Source organism: Rhinichthys klamathensis, unplaced genomic scaffold (assembly GCF_029890125.1).
Source record: "Rhinichthys klamathensis goyatoka isolate OS25496 unplaced genomic scaffold, OSU_Roscu_1.1 h1tg000036l_1, whole genome shotgun sequence".
Taxonomy (NCBI): Eukaryota; Metazoa; Chordata; class Actinopteri; order Cypriniformes; family Leuciscidae; genus Rhinichthys; species Rhinichthys klamathensis.
In genome coordinates, this window is record NW_026606584.1 from 719,463 (window position 1) to 735,389 (window position 15,927).

At 37.7% G+C, this 15,927-nt stretch overlaps 2 protein-coding genes across 4 annotated transcripts in view; one reads left to right on the forward strand and one right to left on the reverse strand.

Annotated features, from left to right (window-relative positions):
* The first annotated feature begins 1,781 nt into the window (after positions 1–1,781).
* On the forward strand, positions 1,782–4,056 carry ten1 (TEN1 subunit of CST complex). Of its 3 annotated transcripts, none has more exons than XM_056246126.1 (3): positions 1,782–1,831; positions 2,863–3,020; positions 3,171–4,056. In XM_056246126.1, exons 1-3 carry the CDS (start codon positions 1,815–1,817, stop codon positions 3,329–3,331), a joined length of 336 nt encoding a protein of 111 aa, XP_056102101.1. In that variant the 5' UTR covers positions 1,782–1,814; the 3' UTR covers positions 3,332–4,056. The 3 variants fall into 3 exon arrangements, with proteins under 3 accessions (XP_056102101.1, XP_056102099.1, XP_056102100.1); XM_056246124.1 differs by having other exon boundaries at positions 1,788–2,015; XM_056246125.1 differs by having other exon boundaries at positions 1,788–1,979.
* Positions 4,057–4,331: 275 nt separating this feature from the next.
* The window catches only part of evpla (envoplakin a), a 36,202-nt gene continuing 24,606 nt past the window's right edge, over positions 4,332–15,927 (reverse strand). Inside the window, exons 14-22 of the mRNA XM_056246127.1 lie at positions 9,945–10,117; positions 9,570–9,748; positions 9,345–9,483; positions 8,863–9,056; positions 8,519–8,669; positions 8,334–8,417; positions 8,045–8,152; positions 7,873–7,965; positions 4,332–7,706 (exon numbers count right to left, since the gene is read on the reverse strand). Of these exons, the coding sequence (XP_056102102.1) occupies positions 4,353–7,706; positions 7,873–7,965; positions 8,045–8,152; positions 8,334–8,417; positions 8,519–8,669; positions 8,863–9,056; positions 9,345–9,483; positions 9,570–9,748; positions 9,945–10,117 (4,475 nt within the window). The 3' untranslated portion in view covers positions 4,332–4,352. The remainder of the gene's footprint in view (positions 7,707–7,872; positions 7,966–8,044; positions 8,153–8,333; positions 8,418–8,518; positions 8,670–8,862; positions 9,057–9,344; positions 9,484–9,569; positions 9,749–9,944; positions 10,118–15,927) is intronic.

Genomic DNA, 15,927 nt, shown 5'->3' on the forward strand with positions numbered 1-15,927 from the left:
TTAAATGCTAAGATTTACACGCTCCTTCAATCAAAGCAGTAGAAAAACTTGAAATCAGTCCACAGCCAAACAAAATGCTCCACTCTTCTCCACCATGGTAAGCCACTGTAATTTAAAAGGTTCTAATAATTCCAATGTTATTGAACATTAAACACAATTACACACTATCAAGTCTTCCCCTTTTCTCATTTTCTCAAAAAAATATAAAATAACACTTAATTTTAACATTTATTCTCTCTTAATTCAACCATATGCAAAGCATGCTGGGAACTAACAAGCACCGCCCAGTTTCAGTCAATGCAACACAAATCAATCATGTAATCACATGTAATAGATATAGCTAAACAGATTGAACACAATCAAATTAAGTTAGGGCAAAATGGCAGTTGGCGTCGCACTATACTGCCACCATCTGGATGTAAGAATTTTTTACTTAACATAAATAGTTTGTGTTTAGACAACGCATTAGGATTTTGTACTGTTAAGTTGAGGCATAATTATGTTGACCTTACTAGAAAAAAACATTTCAAGTCAACAAACACAATTATTATAAGTAAACTAAATATAAATATATTATGTAAAGTGCACAACCTTCCTCGTTCATTTTTTTGAGTGCAGGGAACAAATGATACGATTAATGATACCAAAGATCGCCCGTTAGATATACACAAGACGAATTATATCTCATGTTTAACCACTACTAGAGAGAGACATCAGAGCCGGCGGCGAACGTCAGACGCACTAGCCGAGGAAAGGCTGTTCCAGGCGGGGTGCAGAGCGCTAAGACCCGGTGTAAGACTGGTCCTCACAACTCCGAAAACGTCAGATCAAACTTTTAAATAGGCGCTATCTTTATAAATAAACCACAGATTTGAGCTTTAAACAACTACATTGTCGACTGAAAAACTATTAAAACTACATTTCGTGACACAATAACAGTAGTATTTTTAAATTTCGCGGCTTCTCTACCAGTGAATGAAGGATTGCCGTAAAGCAGGTTTCTGGTCGTACGATGTGTATGACGTCATTGACATTTTAAAAGACTTTTTAAAGCAAATAAGTGACTCTAAAAAATCTAACACCCAGTAATGTGTAATTTTGTTGCATCTTCTTTCGAATACAACATTCAAATTACTAGACAAAAAATTATATCCTGAGAAAAGTGACCTCCATTCATTCTGCACTCCGCCTGTGAGCGCCCTCATATGGACCTAGAGTGGAACTGCAACCAGTTCAGAACCCGGAAGTTTAATGTGAGTGGGAGTTCTCCCCATATTAGACATTCTCTGGTTCCATTTGGGGCAGATATCTATGGTCTACAGGGCATCAGAGGAAGACCGCGAGTGCTTAGGGTTCAGGGAGTTTTTTTTTTTTTTTTTTTTATTGAAGATAATCAACAATACAATCAAAAAAGCAAAAGTTAAAGAAATACCCCAAAAAATAAAATAAAAAAAATAAAAAAAATAAATACAAATAAATAAAAAAATACAGACACTAAAACACAAGATTATTACTCAAATAAACACATTAAACATAGTACAATTAACTACAGTTTTAACAGCTTTTTTGTTTTGCATGGAAGAGATGGTAGAAATATAATGTTCCATTTCAGTTTTTAGCACCGAAAAAAGTGGGTTCAGGGAGGTTGCCGCTTGGAACAATCACAGCGCGAGCGTCACTACGGGAAGCAGAAAGTGTCTGACTTCACGTTCCGTTTTCAGCTCCTCCCTCGCCGATCAGTTAACTTTCATGTAGGCGCAGACATAGATGGATATCTATGGGCGCAGACGATGTCGAACACAACTGTTGTTTAAATGGAGAGAAGTGTGAAGTAACTAAAATACTCTTAATTTCTAATGACCCAAGTCTCTATATGCATGTTAAACTGATATGCTGCCTCCTCCAGCCGCGTTTTACTTTCCTTGGGAGATCAACACAGACCTGGTAAAAGATGGTGTGTCAGTGCGATTGTTTGGCAGGTCGGTCCACTTGTTAAAGTTGTCAGAAATGTTTAGGTGCGATTTTTATTCATGTAACCCCATTATATCTTTAGTTTAACTGCCTAATAATCTATTCCGAGAAGTGCTGCGAACTTCCGTGTTTATGACTAAAAATGTAGGTTACATTTATTTGTTCTTTTGTAAAACATATCATTCATATGTTGAAAAACAGATAGTTTTTGAACCAGAATCCACAATTATTAAGATATTTATCACATTTGGTGTTGTAGCCTCTCCAAATATTAGGGAAAACATGTTTGTGTTTTAGTAATTTTATACGTTTTCTCATTGACAGACAATATAGTAGAAAATGCTAAAATAATTACTAATAATATATGTATAGTAGGCCTATCTACTTTCTGTAATTGTGTGCAATCAAATTAATGCTCTGGAACCTTTCCACAGTTCTGTTTTAGATTTCTACTTTTGCTCCAAATTGTATTCCATTTTTTTTTTTTGAACAACATTTACAAAATAAATGGATTTCTGTCATGATTTTGTCTTGTGTTCTTTTTATGCTCACGTTTAGTTTGTAGTCTGTTTCCCTTGTTATTTCTCTCGTTACCCATTTTCCCTTTTGTTTCCACTGTTAGGTGTCAAGCCTTGTCTGTTTGTGGTTGTATTGTTGTGAGCTTAGTTCGCTTTTCTTGTTTTTTTGTACTTTTGTTATTAGGCTATATTAAAGTACTGCGATTGGATCCAGCTTTTCCTTGTTTCTTAGCTCGTTTGTTTTGTTATAATTGCCTAGTAAATATTGATCAATAGTTTTAATTTTTTGACTTTTTAATCATCATTATGTATTTCCTTCACCTGGAAAAATATTTAAAAATAAAATTTAGCTTGTGTCCATCTTTCCATCTAGACTTACAAGTTACGTGCCAGAAGAGTCCAAAGCTGTTCTAAGTGGTCAGCAGTCTTCTGCACAGTGCCACGTGTCTGTACAAACAACTCTTGTTGAACCTTTCCAGCCCATACTTGGAGCTCAGTATTTTGTCCTTGGCGAAATTGAAAAGACTGATGGTGAGTTTGAATAAGACAATATGATTAAAACAAGTTTCTGCCTACTCAGTGTAAATCTAGAGGCAGTTTTGTTGTTTGTATTCAGAATGTCTGTATGTTTTACCAGACTGGTTGTTTTAACCAGTATTTTTCTGTTGCTTCTGCTTCCAGGATTAAGTGGAGTTATACTGCATGCCCGTGCTTTGACTTGTGTTGATGGAGTAGACCTTGCACTAATGCAACAGGCCATTATGGAACAGAGACGCTTCTTTAAGGAGAGAGAGACTAAGATGAATGTGCAAGCTCCACGCTGTGAGAGCCCTCATACATAAATATCCTCTGAAATGTGATCAACTGAGAACTATTTATCAATGTGTTTTTGTACAATTTGAGAATGTGTGACTTTGTGTCAACCTCTCAAAAGCGTAGGATTGTCAGTTGGATTTTTACAGAAATCTGATTTTTGATGTTTAGTGCAGGAGGTAGGTCAAACACTATACCTCTGTTTATTTAGAAAGAAATGCTTTTAAAATGTTTTTTTTTTTTTTAAATAACTAAATACATTTAGCACAATTACAAAGAAATATCACAGTATGTGTTCTGCTTAATAAAATGCTATGCCTGCAAAATTTTACATTTAATACCACTCTTTGTGTGTTGACTTCATTTAGTAGAACAAATTAGAAACAAAAAAGACAGAAATCATTCGTTGCATTTTTAATTTCAGCAGTATTAGAAAGGAAAGAGAATGGTAAATACATAAATAATTAAAAGTATAATTATTTTAAATCAGAAATTGCTCTTCTGGCCCATCATACCATGCAAATAAAACATGCATAACATGTTAGTTTTTTTTTTGGATAAATATTCCCTTTGCTCAGTGTTACAATATTCTGCCCCATTACATACTGTAAAAAATAAGTAAACATAAGCATCTCATCAGCTGAGATTAGTTAAATATAACTAATGTTAGTAATGTGTTCAAATTTTAGAGATTTTATAGCACCTCAGATTTACAATAAATTGTATTACAAGTACAGTACAGATCAGATTAAGTATTACTTTCAAATCTCAAGTTAAATCTTTTTTTTTTTTTTATCTCTAAACATGTTTATTATTATACATTATTTATCTTAAAATCAGTAAAAATCTTTTTCCTGGTGCTGCAGATTTTTGAACTTGAACAAATTGAATCAACACACCCACTAAACACTTGCAATTATAAACTGGTCCAGGACTTGACTGTTTTTTTGTGCGAAATATAATGTTTTCATCTTAGCCAAGGAGAAATGGTCGACAGTGCAGAAATTGAATGCATGATAAATGTTGTAAACTTATGTAGATTATGAGTGTCTATGTATGAGGGAAATAAGGGGAAGCATAGGCAGAATCTTTGGAGGAAGCAGAAAGCATAGGAAGACCTGAGAGTCGGTCTGTCTTACAACGAGCCAAAGCCTGCTTGTAGTTGATCTTCTCCTTTGTGATGGGATCAATCAGCTCTTTTGCATAGTTGATCTCTTCCTGAAGCTCTCTCATCATTGTACTGTTAATCATCTTAGAGCTGACAGCATCCACAATGTTAACTCTTCCTGCTTTGTTGGGGTTGACCAACCCACCTGTCAGAAATTGTGCCTCCATGTATCTCATGGCATTCTCTTTGGGCATCCACCCTTTCTGTACAGCTTCTCCGACTGACAGACGCTCTTTAGTCACAGGGTCCTCAACTCCAGTAAAGGCCTTCTGAGCATTTAGTAACCGCTGTAGTTGACTGGGCTCAATCAAATTTCGATCAGCTGCTTTGTTGACAGAATATTTTGTGCTGTTGCTGATGTCCACGATGCCACCAGTGGCTGCTTGTGCTTCAAGAAGCTTTTGGGCAGTGTTGGTGTCAATCATCTTTCGAACCATGGCACTGCGCACATTTAGACATGAATCAGTGTGTACATCATACACTCCGCAGATGGGGAACTCTTCATTGAGCTGAGTTGGTTGGCTGGTAACTGGGGTGTATGACCGAGATTTTGTTTCACCAGCCACAAGAAGAGCAAACTCTGAGATGGGCATTTTGCCATCCTTGTACTGTTGTAGTTGGTATTTAGTCACCCTGCCTTCTTTTAGTGCATTTTTGATTGAGTACTGATTGCCACTCTTGCGATCTTGCAAAACAGAAATCTCACCATCAGGTCCCATTGTGGTGGTTTCCTCCCAGTCGCACTCCAGTTCCTGTAATTGCATGTACTGGCTGCGATCGATGAAGCCTCGCATGTAGGCATCATATGGTGACATGTCTTTACCAGTGTTAGGGTCCAAGATGCTAATCTTTGTGGAGACATTGACTTCCTTAGTGCTGCGAGTCTCTGAGGAATCCTCCTTCCTCAAACTGTTCTTTAGCTCCCTGATTATGTTATCTCGCTTGTGAATTGTGTCCTTCTCTTCCAGGATCTCCCTTTCTAGCCTTTGAACATCTGATTCCATTTTAATGCTTTTTTGCCTATTCATTTGATTTCTTTCACTCATCAGCCTTGACTGCTGGTGGAATGAGATGCTGATATTTTGTCTTTCAGATTCCAAAGTTCTTAGCTCTCTCTGGAGGTTTTCTTTTTCTCTTTGCAGCTTATCCCGATCATGAATCAGGTTGGTCTCCTCCAGGGACATGGTAGTTCTTTTGCTTGCTTGTCGCTGCAGTTTCTCATCTAGACGATGGAGTTCATCCTCAAGGTCTCGTCTGGCATTTTTCTCCTGTTGTAACAGTTCTCTAAGGTGGGACCGTTCTGCTTCCACTGCTTGATCTTTCTCTACACGAACAACCTCTTTATAGATGGTCTTCTCAACCGATTTCTCTCGCTGCAAGATTTCTATTTCGAATGTCATTTTCCTGATGTCTCTATCTAAGCGCATAATGTCACTGCTCTCCTTATCCATGTCTGTCCGAAGGCCATTGGTCAGTTTGTCTAATTTTGGATCCCTCTCAACTTTCAGAACTTCCTCTATGACTATGTTCTCTTCAATAGGTGGTGGGGCAGTTTCTAGCTCAAGGATCCTAGATTTAATTTGTCTCAGCTCAGTTTCCACCTGTATCTTTTTTTGCCTTTCATCACTGCTCCTTATGATTATCTCCTTATCTTCTATGAGTGCTCTCATCTGCTGCACCTCTAACTCCAATATTCTACGATTTTTCACTTCTTCATCTAGACTCCTTCCTAGCCTATCATGATCAAGGATCTGCCTTGGGTCCTTTTGTAGACGCACCACCTCTTGCACTACTACTTTTTCCTCTGGTTTTTGTCTCTCAAGCTGAATGTATTTATTCTGAAGATCAAATACCATTTCCTCTATAGTTCTTCGCCTCTGAGTTTCCTCACGGATCTCTCTCCTGAGACGATCTGCCTCCTTCTCCAGAAGTGGGTCATCAACATATTTAGTTACATCTTTTGTGACAATCTTGGTCTCAACCTTTGACTTTTCAGTCTTCCACTCATCCCTGTCTTTTCTAAGACGGATAAGCTCATCCTGCAAAGTACCGTAGGTTTTTTGCAGGGAGTATACTTGATCTGAGAGCCTCTGTATTTCTCTTACATTCTCTGGACTTCTTTCCTCTTTTTCAACCACCTGAACTACTTCCTTATACTCAACTTTGGGTTTCTGTGAATGTAGAGCACCAAGCTCTGTTTTCACAATACTAATTTGTCTCTCAAAGTCTGAGCCCTGCCTGCTACTGTCTTGAAGCTCCCGTCTCAAGCGTTGCATCTCTGCCTCTGTCTCAGGTGCCACCCTGAAGTTCTCATTTATGATTTCTTTGACTTCCACTTGGGGCTTCATCTGTTGTATTCGAACATGGTGTGACTGAAGGTTACTAAGCTCAATCAAGAGACTTTTGTTCTCATTTCTCACTTCTTCTATTGTAGTCAGAAGCCCTTTAGACTCACTTATGAGTACAGGGTCCTGCTCAACCCTTTTCACCTCCTTGGTGACAACTTTTGGCTCTAAAGTTGGGATGAGCATCTCTAAAGAATTGATCTGGCTTCTGGTTTGGGAGATTTCACTCTTCAGTGACTTGCACCTCTCACCTTCATCTGAGATATCCATCTCGAATGTCCTAACTGCCTTCAACATTGTTGGATCTTTCTCCTGTCTTACCACTTCCTTTTGCACCACCGTCTCTTTTATGATTTGCTTCTTTTGCTCCAAAATTGTCATCTCTGATTGCAGGTAAGCCTTATCTTGTTCTTTAATTTTAAGTTCACTTCTCAGTTTGCTTATTTTTTCTCGAATGTTTGATGCTTCTACATCCAGCTGGGGGTCTTTCTCTACCTCTGTCACCTCTCTTGTGACTAGCTTGGGTTTAGTGTTCTTAAGTTCACTTTCTAGGCTAGTGATCTTTCTAGTCATTACCTCAATCTCACTTTGTGTTTTGGTGCGTTTCAGTGCTTCTTCGTGAATCTTTTTTAGAAAGTCCTCCAAATTGGACTCAAGTTTTGGGTCACGGTAATACTGCAGTACTTCTTTCTCCTCCACTCGCTCTACACCTCTTCGACTCTTCAGAGATAAATATCTGTTCTTGATGGTGCTCAGGCTATTCTCTGTATTGGTATTTTTGGCAATTTCCTCCTTTAATTCTTTCTGCAGAGCTTCAGTGTCCTCAGAGGCTTTTTGTTGCACCTGTTGCTGTTGTTGCTGTTGTTGTACGGCATTTACTTTTACCACATTCTGTGTAAATAGAAGTAAGACCAGTTAATATTTCAAAGGTGATCAGTTTGAAGAGTCACATGATTATTTGCTTTTCATAACAAAGATAAAATGAATTGCAGTATAATACAAATTAAGTCTTTTGATTAGTGGTAAACTATGAAAATTGTTGATCTCTCATTTGCACCTCAGACATGATGCTCTTTGCAAAGTTCATCTGGTTGAGTAACTGGTCACTCTCAGCAGCTGTTTCAGCATAATGGTTTGTAAGATCCTTCTCCTGTAGCAAAACAGAATACGGAATTAAGTAATTTAATTAATATAAAAATTTCTCATGTTTTACATTTCAAATAACTCACCTGCTTTGCAACAGCGCTAGCTAGGGTGGTGGTGTGAAGCCTTTTAGCATTTGTCACAGGTGTGTCATCAAGAGTAGCTTTGTACTTATCACAATTCATCTCATATTCCTGCCCAAAATAAATGCAATATACAATTTACACAGTGTATATATAACAGTTTATGCCACACAACTTTATCATTAAAGGTTTTATATCCCATTTAAATAAAAAGTTATATTTGGTGTGTGATTCTGGATACATGCAGCCCAAACATGTTACAATGTTACTGTATCCCAAACATTTGACTTACTTTGAGAGTATTTTGGAGATCCTTGGAGAGATCAACCACCCTGTCCATGTCATCACCTTTCCTCTTTATATCCTCTATCACCCTCTATCAAGTAAAAGAAAACAACCACATAGTTTTTTTTTTTTTTTTTTTTTTTTTTTTTTTTAATCGGATCATTTATTTTATATATAGTCTACAGGTCTAACCTTCTGAGAGTTCTGCTTGGCATTGACTTGAGTCAAATCATCTTGGGGGTTAATCTTGTTGTTGGGTAGATTATTTAAGAAGGAGCTCAGTGGTTGGCTCACATTCTGGAAGTCCTGGTGTTTTGTGTTAGCCTCTTGCAAAAGCCTCTCTCTAAGGAAATATAAAAACATGTTTTAAGTAACAACATTTTTTGTTCAGCTCATTGCAGAAAAGACCAGAGAAAATAGAAGGTATATCTAAGCAGCACCACATTAAACTAATTTAACTCATTAAACTAAAAAATTGTTTTAGATTAATGTCTTTCAGATTACATTTTTAGTATGAGTAAGCGTATAGAACTCACCTTTCATTTAGCTGGTTGCTCACATTAGCATATCGGCTTTGAAGATTCTTCACTTCTGCTTCATGTCTGCGTATATCAGGACAATACTCCTGGTAACCCTGCTGAAGTGAACTGCATAGCTTCTTAAGTGCCTCTAGGTCCTCGCTAAGCTTTTGCATCTCACTTTGAGCACCAGCAACATCTTTTCTCAAACCCTGGATGAATGACAATATATTTTGTTATGCATAAGATTTTAGTACCCTACTGGTTATGAGCAATTGCATGACTTTAAATGCATTTAAAAAAAACAAATACCATGGTTTGTTGGAAAAATACACAGGTCGCAAATTTAAAAAGGTACATTTTTACCATAAGTAAAAACATTTAGATAGATAATCTAGGAATACTTTAACTCTGGGTATGTAGTCCAGGTTTGTGATTCACACATTAGAAGTGGCGACATAATTACATTCTACTAAACTAAGAATGGATAATGTCTTTACTTGAATCTCCTGGATACTGGTCTGAATGGCACTAGGTTTGTCTGGGATGGCACCATCATCAGTGAGCTGTTTCTCAAATCCTGAGACAGCTCTGTCCAGCTTTGTAAGCTGTCTCTCCAAAACCATAGAAGCATTTGCCCTAGTGTTAAAAAGAGGCAATAGAGTTGCAACATCTCGAATTCTTTCATCAATTTCCTAAATAAATAGACTTGTAATTGTACATACTTCTTTTTGTAGAGATCAATGAGAGCAGCTAGACTGTCTTGTTTGATTTTGGCATCACTGAGTTTTTGGGGTAGAGTAGAAGAGGTTGGCCCATTAGAATCCTTTGAAAGTAGAGGCTCCAGGTCCTTTTGGGCTGCAGCCCTCTGTTTTTCCAGCTGCTGGAGAGCTGTAGTTGTTCTCTGTTTAGAGAAGAAAAACCTTTACTTAAGGTTGTTGAATCAGTTATCGGTTATCTTGCATCCAGTTATCAACATTCAATAACCTGGTTGAATAGTTCATTCTGGCATTTTTGTCTTATTTGACAGTATAAACCCAGGCGGTTTATCTCTAAGCAAGGAAGCTTATTTCTAACTAGATGTCAAAAGCATTTCTCACCTCTTGCTCCTTCAGACGTTTAGCGAGGTCTGTGGCAGGGTCAGTGCGGTTCAGTGGGGCTCTTAGACTGCTCAGAGTGTCCATCTCAGCTTGAGCTAAATCTTTATCTATTTGGTTTAGACGGCTAGCCAGCTCAACAGCTTTGGAGTTCTCCTCGGCTCTTGGAGCAGGAACTACAACAACAAATATGACACTGATTTATCTCAGAGGTAAGTTCAGTACATACACTCACCTAAAGGATTATTAGGAACACCATACTAATACTGTGTTTGACCCCCTTTCGCCTTCAGAACTGCCTTAATTCTACGTGGCATTGATTCAACAAGGTGCTGAAAGCATTCTTTAGAAATGTTGGCCCATATTGATAGGATAGCATCTTGCAGTTGATGGAGATTTGTGGGATGCACATCCAGGGCACGAAGCTCCCGTTCCACCACATCCCAAAGATGCTCTATTGGGTTGAGATCTGGTGACTGTGGGGGCCATTTTAGTACAGTGAACTCATTGTCATGTTCAAGAAACCAATTTGAAATGATTCAAGCTTTGTGACATGGTGCATTATCCTGCTGGAAGTAGGCATCAGAGGATGGGTACATGGTGGCCATAAAGGGATGGACATGGTCAGAAACAATGCTCAGGTAGGCCGTGGCATTTAAACGATGCCCAATTGGCACTAAGGGGCCTAAAGTGTGCCAAGAAAACATCCCCCACACCATTAGACCACCACCGCCAGCCTGCACAGTGGTAACAAGGCATGATGGATCCATGTTCTCATTCTGTTTACGCCAAATTCTGACTCTACCATCTGAATGTCTCAACAGAAATCGAGACTCATCAGACCAGGCAACATTTTTCCAGTCTTCAACTGTCCAATTTTGGTGAGCTCTTGCAAATTGTAGCCTCTTTTTCCTATTTGTAGTGGAGATGAGTGGTAACCGGTGGGGTCTTCTGCTGTTGTAGCCCATCCGCCTCAAGGTTGTGCGTGTTGTGGCTTCACAAATGCTTTGCTGCATACCTCGGTTGTAACGAGTGGTTATTTCAGTCAAAGTTGCTCTTCTATCAGCTTGAATCAGTCGGTCCATTCTCCTCTGACCTCTAGCATCAACAAGGCATTTTCGCCCACAGGGCTGCCGCATACTGGATGTTTTTCCCTTTTCACACCATTCTTTGTAAACCCTAGAAATGGTTGTGCATTAAAATCCCAGTAACTGAGCAGATTGTGAAATACTCAGACCGGCCCGTCTGGCACCAACAACCATGCCACGCTCAAAATTGCTTAAATCACCTTTCTTTCCCATTCTGACATTCAGTTTGGAGTTCAGGAGATTGTCTTGACCAGGACCACACCCCTAAATGCATTGAAGCAACTGCCATGTGATTGGTTGATTAGATAATTGCATTAATGAGAAATTGAACAGGTGTTCCTAATAATCCTTTAGGTGAGTATGTCAAAAGTGCTTCCTAGTTGTTTCATGAGCACCACATACATGATCACCCTTTCTAATTGTCTACTGTGTGTTTTAAAAATAACCAAACTTTATGGCTAGGGGGTTTGACCCCAACAAGAAACACACACTTTTAATAGTTTATTGAATAATATGTGATTTGCACTTAACTCAAACTGAATGCTGGTGTGATGCTGGGGTATAGGCTGAATTTCTTTTTAGGTGAGCAAATTTAAATATAGCTTCTCAATTGTATTTCATATTTTACAAAATTGTCCACTATGATTGTGAATAGGCTGAACTGGGGTGCTTTTTTCAAAAGCATTATTTCATTCCATTGTTTCCTACATAGTTTAATGATTCTGTGTTTGCCACAACCATAATTCCAACAAACATTAGCAAAGTTGTGTGTTTGAAACTACAGCTCTCGACATGTGGTTAAAAGCATAACTGTTAGTGTGACTTAAGTATATCATGCTTTTGAGCAAAATAACATGCAGTACAATCTTTATCTGTCATTCCCAGCGTTGGGGAAACTTACTTTTAAAAGTAATGCATTACAATATTGTGTTAAGTAATACCTAAGTAATTAATTGCTTTACTTAGTTACTTTTAATAGAAAGTAATGCATTAAGTTACTTTTGCATTACTTTTTTTCACCTGGGCTGGGCTTGCTTGTTTGATTTTTAATAACAAATAATCAAAAGTTCTATTTTTGGCAAATATAAAGGCTCTTTCATACCAAAACTGAAATGAATAAGCCTTCTGCTGGATTGCAGAAGAATAGGACGCAGGAGGAGAAAGTTCCACAATCTTTTAGCAATAAAACCAAAAAAATTAAATGTGATTTTTGCTTATCTTTTTACTTATTAGTATGCTAGGTAAAAAAGCGAAGGCATTGGTTAATAAAGTGAGATTAAATACATAAAGTATATTTGTGTGATTTAAAGCTGCAGTCCGTAGCTTTTTTTGGGTTAAAAATTATCCAAAATACATATTTGATAAAATACGTAACCAGCCAGTGTTCAAAACTCTCTGCTTGCCTTAGCTCGATTCAAAGCGGTAAGCTTGTAATAATGTTTTTAATTCCAGTGGTACTGGTGGATTTCCGCGGGAGATTCGAGCATGTCTTTGCGTCACATCTGTACACATAAAGAAGGAGTCTCGGCTAGTAGGCTATGTTGCGTGTGAGGATGCTGGAGGTGGAGATTTATAGCCTTTTCTCACAGCACTTGATATAATTAAACTTATCAATTTGATGGCGGATCCAGAAAGGTTCAAACGACAATCATCAGTGACAACTAGAGACTCACCCGCTGTAAAATGCAAAAGACTTCGTTCGGACTTCGGAGTGGCTACAGAAAAAAAGAGACTGCAACCGGACCCATGCGAAAACAAGGATAATATCGGAAGGACATTACATGTAGTCACGCAATGCTTGCTGACGTTGTTAACATTAACAATTTGAGAACAAAGTATGATTTGCACGGTTATGCGTGATATGATAACTTATAAGCAATTGTTAGATTTAATCAGCGCGATTTACTGCAATGTCAGAACCAGAACAAAAGTTGATGTTTCTTACTTGTTCAGATGACATTTTCCGGTGAAAATTCTTATGTTGGTCATACTTCCAAAAAGAATAATCTGTGATTCTGAATGACAGTCTCCACATCGGCGCGGTGACTGACAGCTGCACAGCACACTCTCCTCAAACACTGTGTACATCCGCGCGGTGCCGTGTCGAGGGTGTTGAAGTACAACTCACGTAAAGTTGATAATTCCGCGAATGACTGCAATTGCAGATTTCGAACAGAGATGGCGACAAAGAGGAAAAACGCCGGACTGCAGCTTTAACATATTTAATTATTGTACACTGTTAAAATTTTTTTTTTTTTAAATAGGACCAAATTTTGACAGTTAACACTGTTTTGAATTAAAACGGTAATATACCATAGAGAACAATGCATTCTAGGTAATATTTGTCATTTTCGAGAAAATAGCCAACAGGAATATACTGTGAATTATCAGCGCTCAAAGTCGACACTCAGAGGGGCTGTGTCCCAAATCACACCTTATACCCTCATTCACTATTCTCTACATTAGTTCACTAATATAGTCCACTTGACAATGAATAAAAACAAATGAGTGAATTCAGACACTGATGAACACCTGTTGTCAACAAGCAGAATCACTGAAGGAAAGAGAAACAACAAGAACAGAAAAAAAATGAAATCAACTTTAGTTAAATTGCTGCAATCTTGAAAGGTTCAATATCTTAGATGATGATGAACAACTCCATAAACAGCATTACCAGTTTTACTTATTACTAACCAGTTTGACTTTATATCTGTCATACATCCACAAAAGTTCTCATTAAAAAGTAACAGAGGTTTAGATGTTTTTTATCATTATGGTGATCAGTGTTTGCTTTAGTTGGGCCCTTGAACATTGTTTTTTATTTGGCTGCTGTAACTGTCTTTAAAATACATTTGGTATGGCAAAATAGCTGAAAGAAAACATGATCAGATTATGTTAACTATTTATTAATGGTCACAATCATCATCTAGTTGGCTGATTCACTGATCTAATTTATAGTCTAATGTGTAATTATATGGGTGATGTTTTATATTTTTGATTATGGTATCCCTGTGACTACAGAATGAGATCTATCTGTGATGTGACACACAGAAAGTATGAAGCATTTTGAAAACAGTTTGTGCTCAAAACATTTAGAATTTCTATATCATTTAGACACACAGACATTAAGAATCAGCATATGACTCTCAACAATGGTGACAATCAAAAGTTTCATACTGCAATGCATGCTGGGTACAAGCATAGTACAAAAATCGTCTATGACTCCCAGCATGCATTGCGGCATGAATAAATAATGCAGGTGAATTGTCAGGTTATTTTCTTTAATTCTTACTATTTGCTTTTATTTTTGTGTTTACTTTGTTTATGTTTATCTTTTTTGTTTATTGTCACCCTTGTTGGGATTCATATGCTCATTCTTGATGTTTCTGTCTATCTAAATTATACTGTAGTTCAACCCTGTTTTGTAAATTATTTTAAAAATCCTTTAAAACTGTTTGCTCAGCACTGCTTTATCTTTTGCTAGTATTACAGTGGTGGTAATATAAAATTAAGGTGTATTAAAACAATTTTTTTCAATAAAACCAACATCTAAACCTCTTTTAATTCTCAACAAGAGCTTCTGTAGATGTATGATATGTTGTATGACAGCTTAACTGGTTAGTAATAAGTGAAGCTGGCAATGTTGTTTGTGGAGTTGTTTAATCATCCTCTGCTGAGATCTTCAGAGATTTAATGTCTTTTATCTTCATTTGATTTCATCTAAGGCTATGCTTCAGTGTTTATTTGACACTTTGTAGTGTGGACACATTTAAGTGTTCATTTAAAATTGAGGATTTTGCTGTGGGGTTAAAGTGGTTAAAAGTGTAAGATAAAAAACAGAGTGAAACGTAATTTAACAGCAATCAACTGTAAATTAATTTACGGCAACAAATGTAGAAAAAACATAATTTACTGACAACTCTGCTGCCAGTAGACTACCGTAAAATCAAGGGAAAAAACAGACGTAACAGTCAGATTTACTATACAAAACAAGTTAATTTCACTGAAATATTATTGAGTAAATAGAAAAAAGTTATGTAAAGTCAATAACTGATAAGGAGAGTAAATATTAAGCTAAAGTGTTTTTATGTGCTTTTGCACAAGATGACATAGGAGAGATCTTTTAGTTTAATTTAGTTTTGTGGGTCACCATTGTGCTGGAGAGTAGAGCCTGTGTTTCGTTCGAGGATGAGCAGAGAAATATTGATGTTATGCTGCATGTTGCTTCATTTAAAGGCAGTAACTGTGTAGCTGCTGATGCAGTGATAAACAGTTTGCTGAGTACTTTAGCACATGCAGGTGTGCTATTGCTATAGCTAACAATGAACTGCAAAGATCTGAGTTAAAGTCAAGTTTTTGATTATTACACATTGTGTTTGCAGTTTCATATTAAAGCTGCAGTCCGCAGTTTTTCCTCTTTGTCGCCATCTCTGTTCGAAATCTGCAATTGCAGTTATTCGCGGAATTAGCAACTTTACATGAGTTGTACCTTGGCACCTCACAGCGCAGATGAATCCAATGTTTTGAGGAGAATGTGCAGCTGTCAATCACCGCGCGGTGTGGATACTGGCATTCAGAAATCACAGATTCTACTTTTTGGAAGTATGACCAAGTTTACCAACATAAGAATTTTCACCCTAAAATGTCATCTGAACAAGTAACATCCACTTTTGCCACTTTTGCCAGCAGCCATATCACCCTGTAGCCCAAGACTGGTTGCCCACTGAAGCTAAGCAGGGCTGAGCCTGGTTAGTACCTGGATCGGAGACCTCCTGAGAAAACCAGGTTGCTGCTGGAAGAGGTGTTAGTGAGGCCAGCAGGGGGCGCTCACCCTGTGGTCTGTGTGGGTCCTAACGCCCCAGTATAGTAACGGGGACACTATACTATCGAAGAGCACC

Coding starts and splice junctions, on each gene's coding strand:
- ten1 (XM_056246124.1), top strand. CDS start 1,891: ATGCTGCCTCCTCCAGCCGCGTTTTACTTTCCTTGGGAGATCAACACA. Junction 2,016..2,862: donor AAGTTGTCAGAAATGTTTAG/GTGCGATTTTTA, acceptor CTTTCCATCTAG/ACTTACAAGTTACGTGCCAG. Junction 3,021..3,170: donor CGAAATTGAAAAGACTGATG/GTGAGTTTGAAT, acceptor TTCTGCTTCCAG/GATTAAGTGGAGTTATACTG.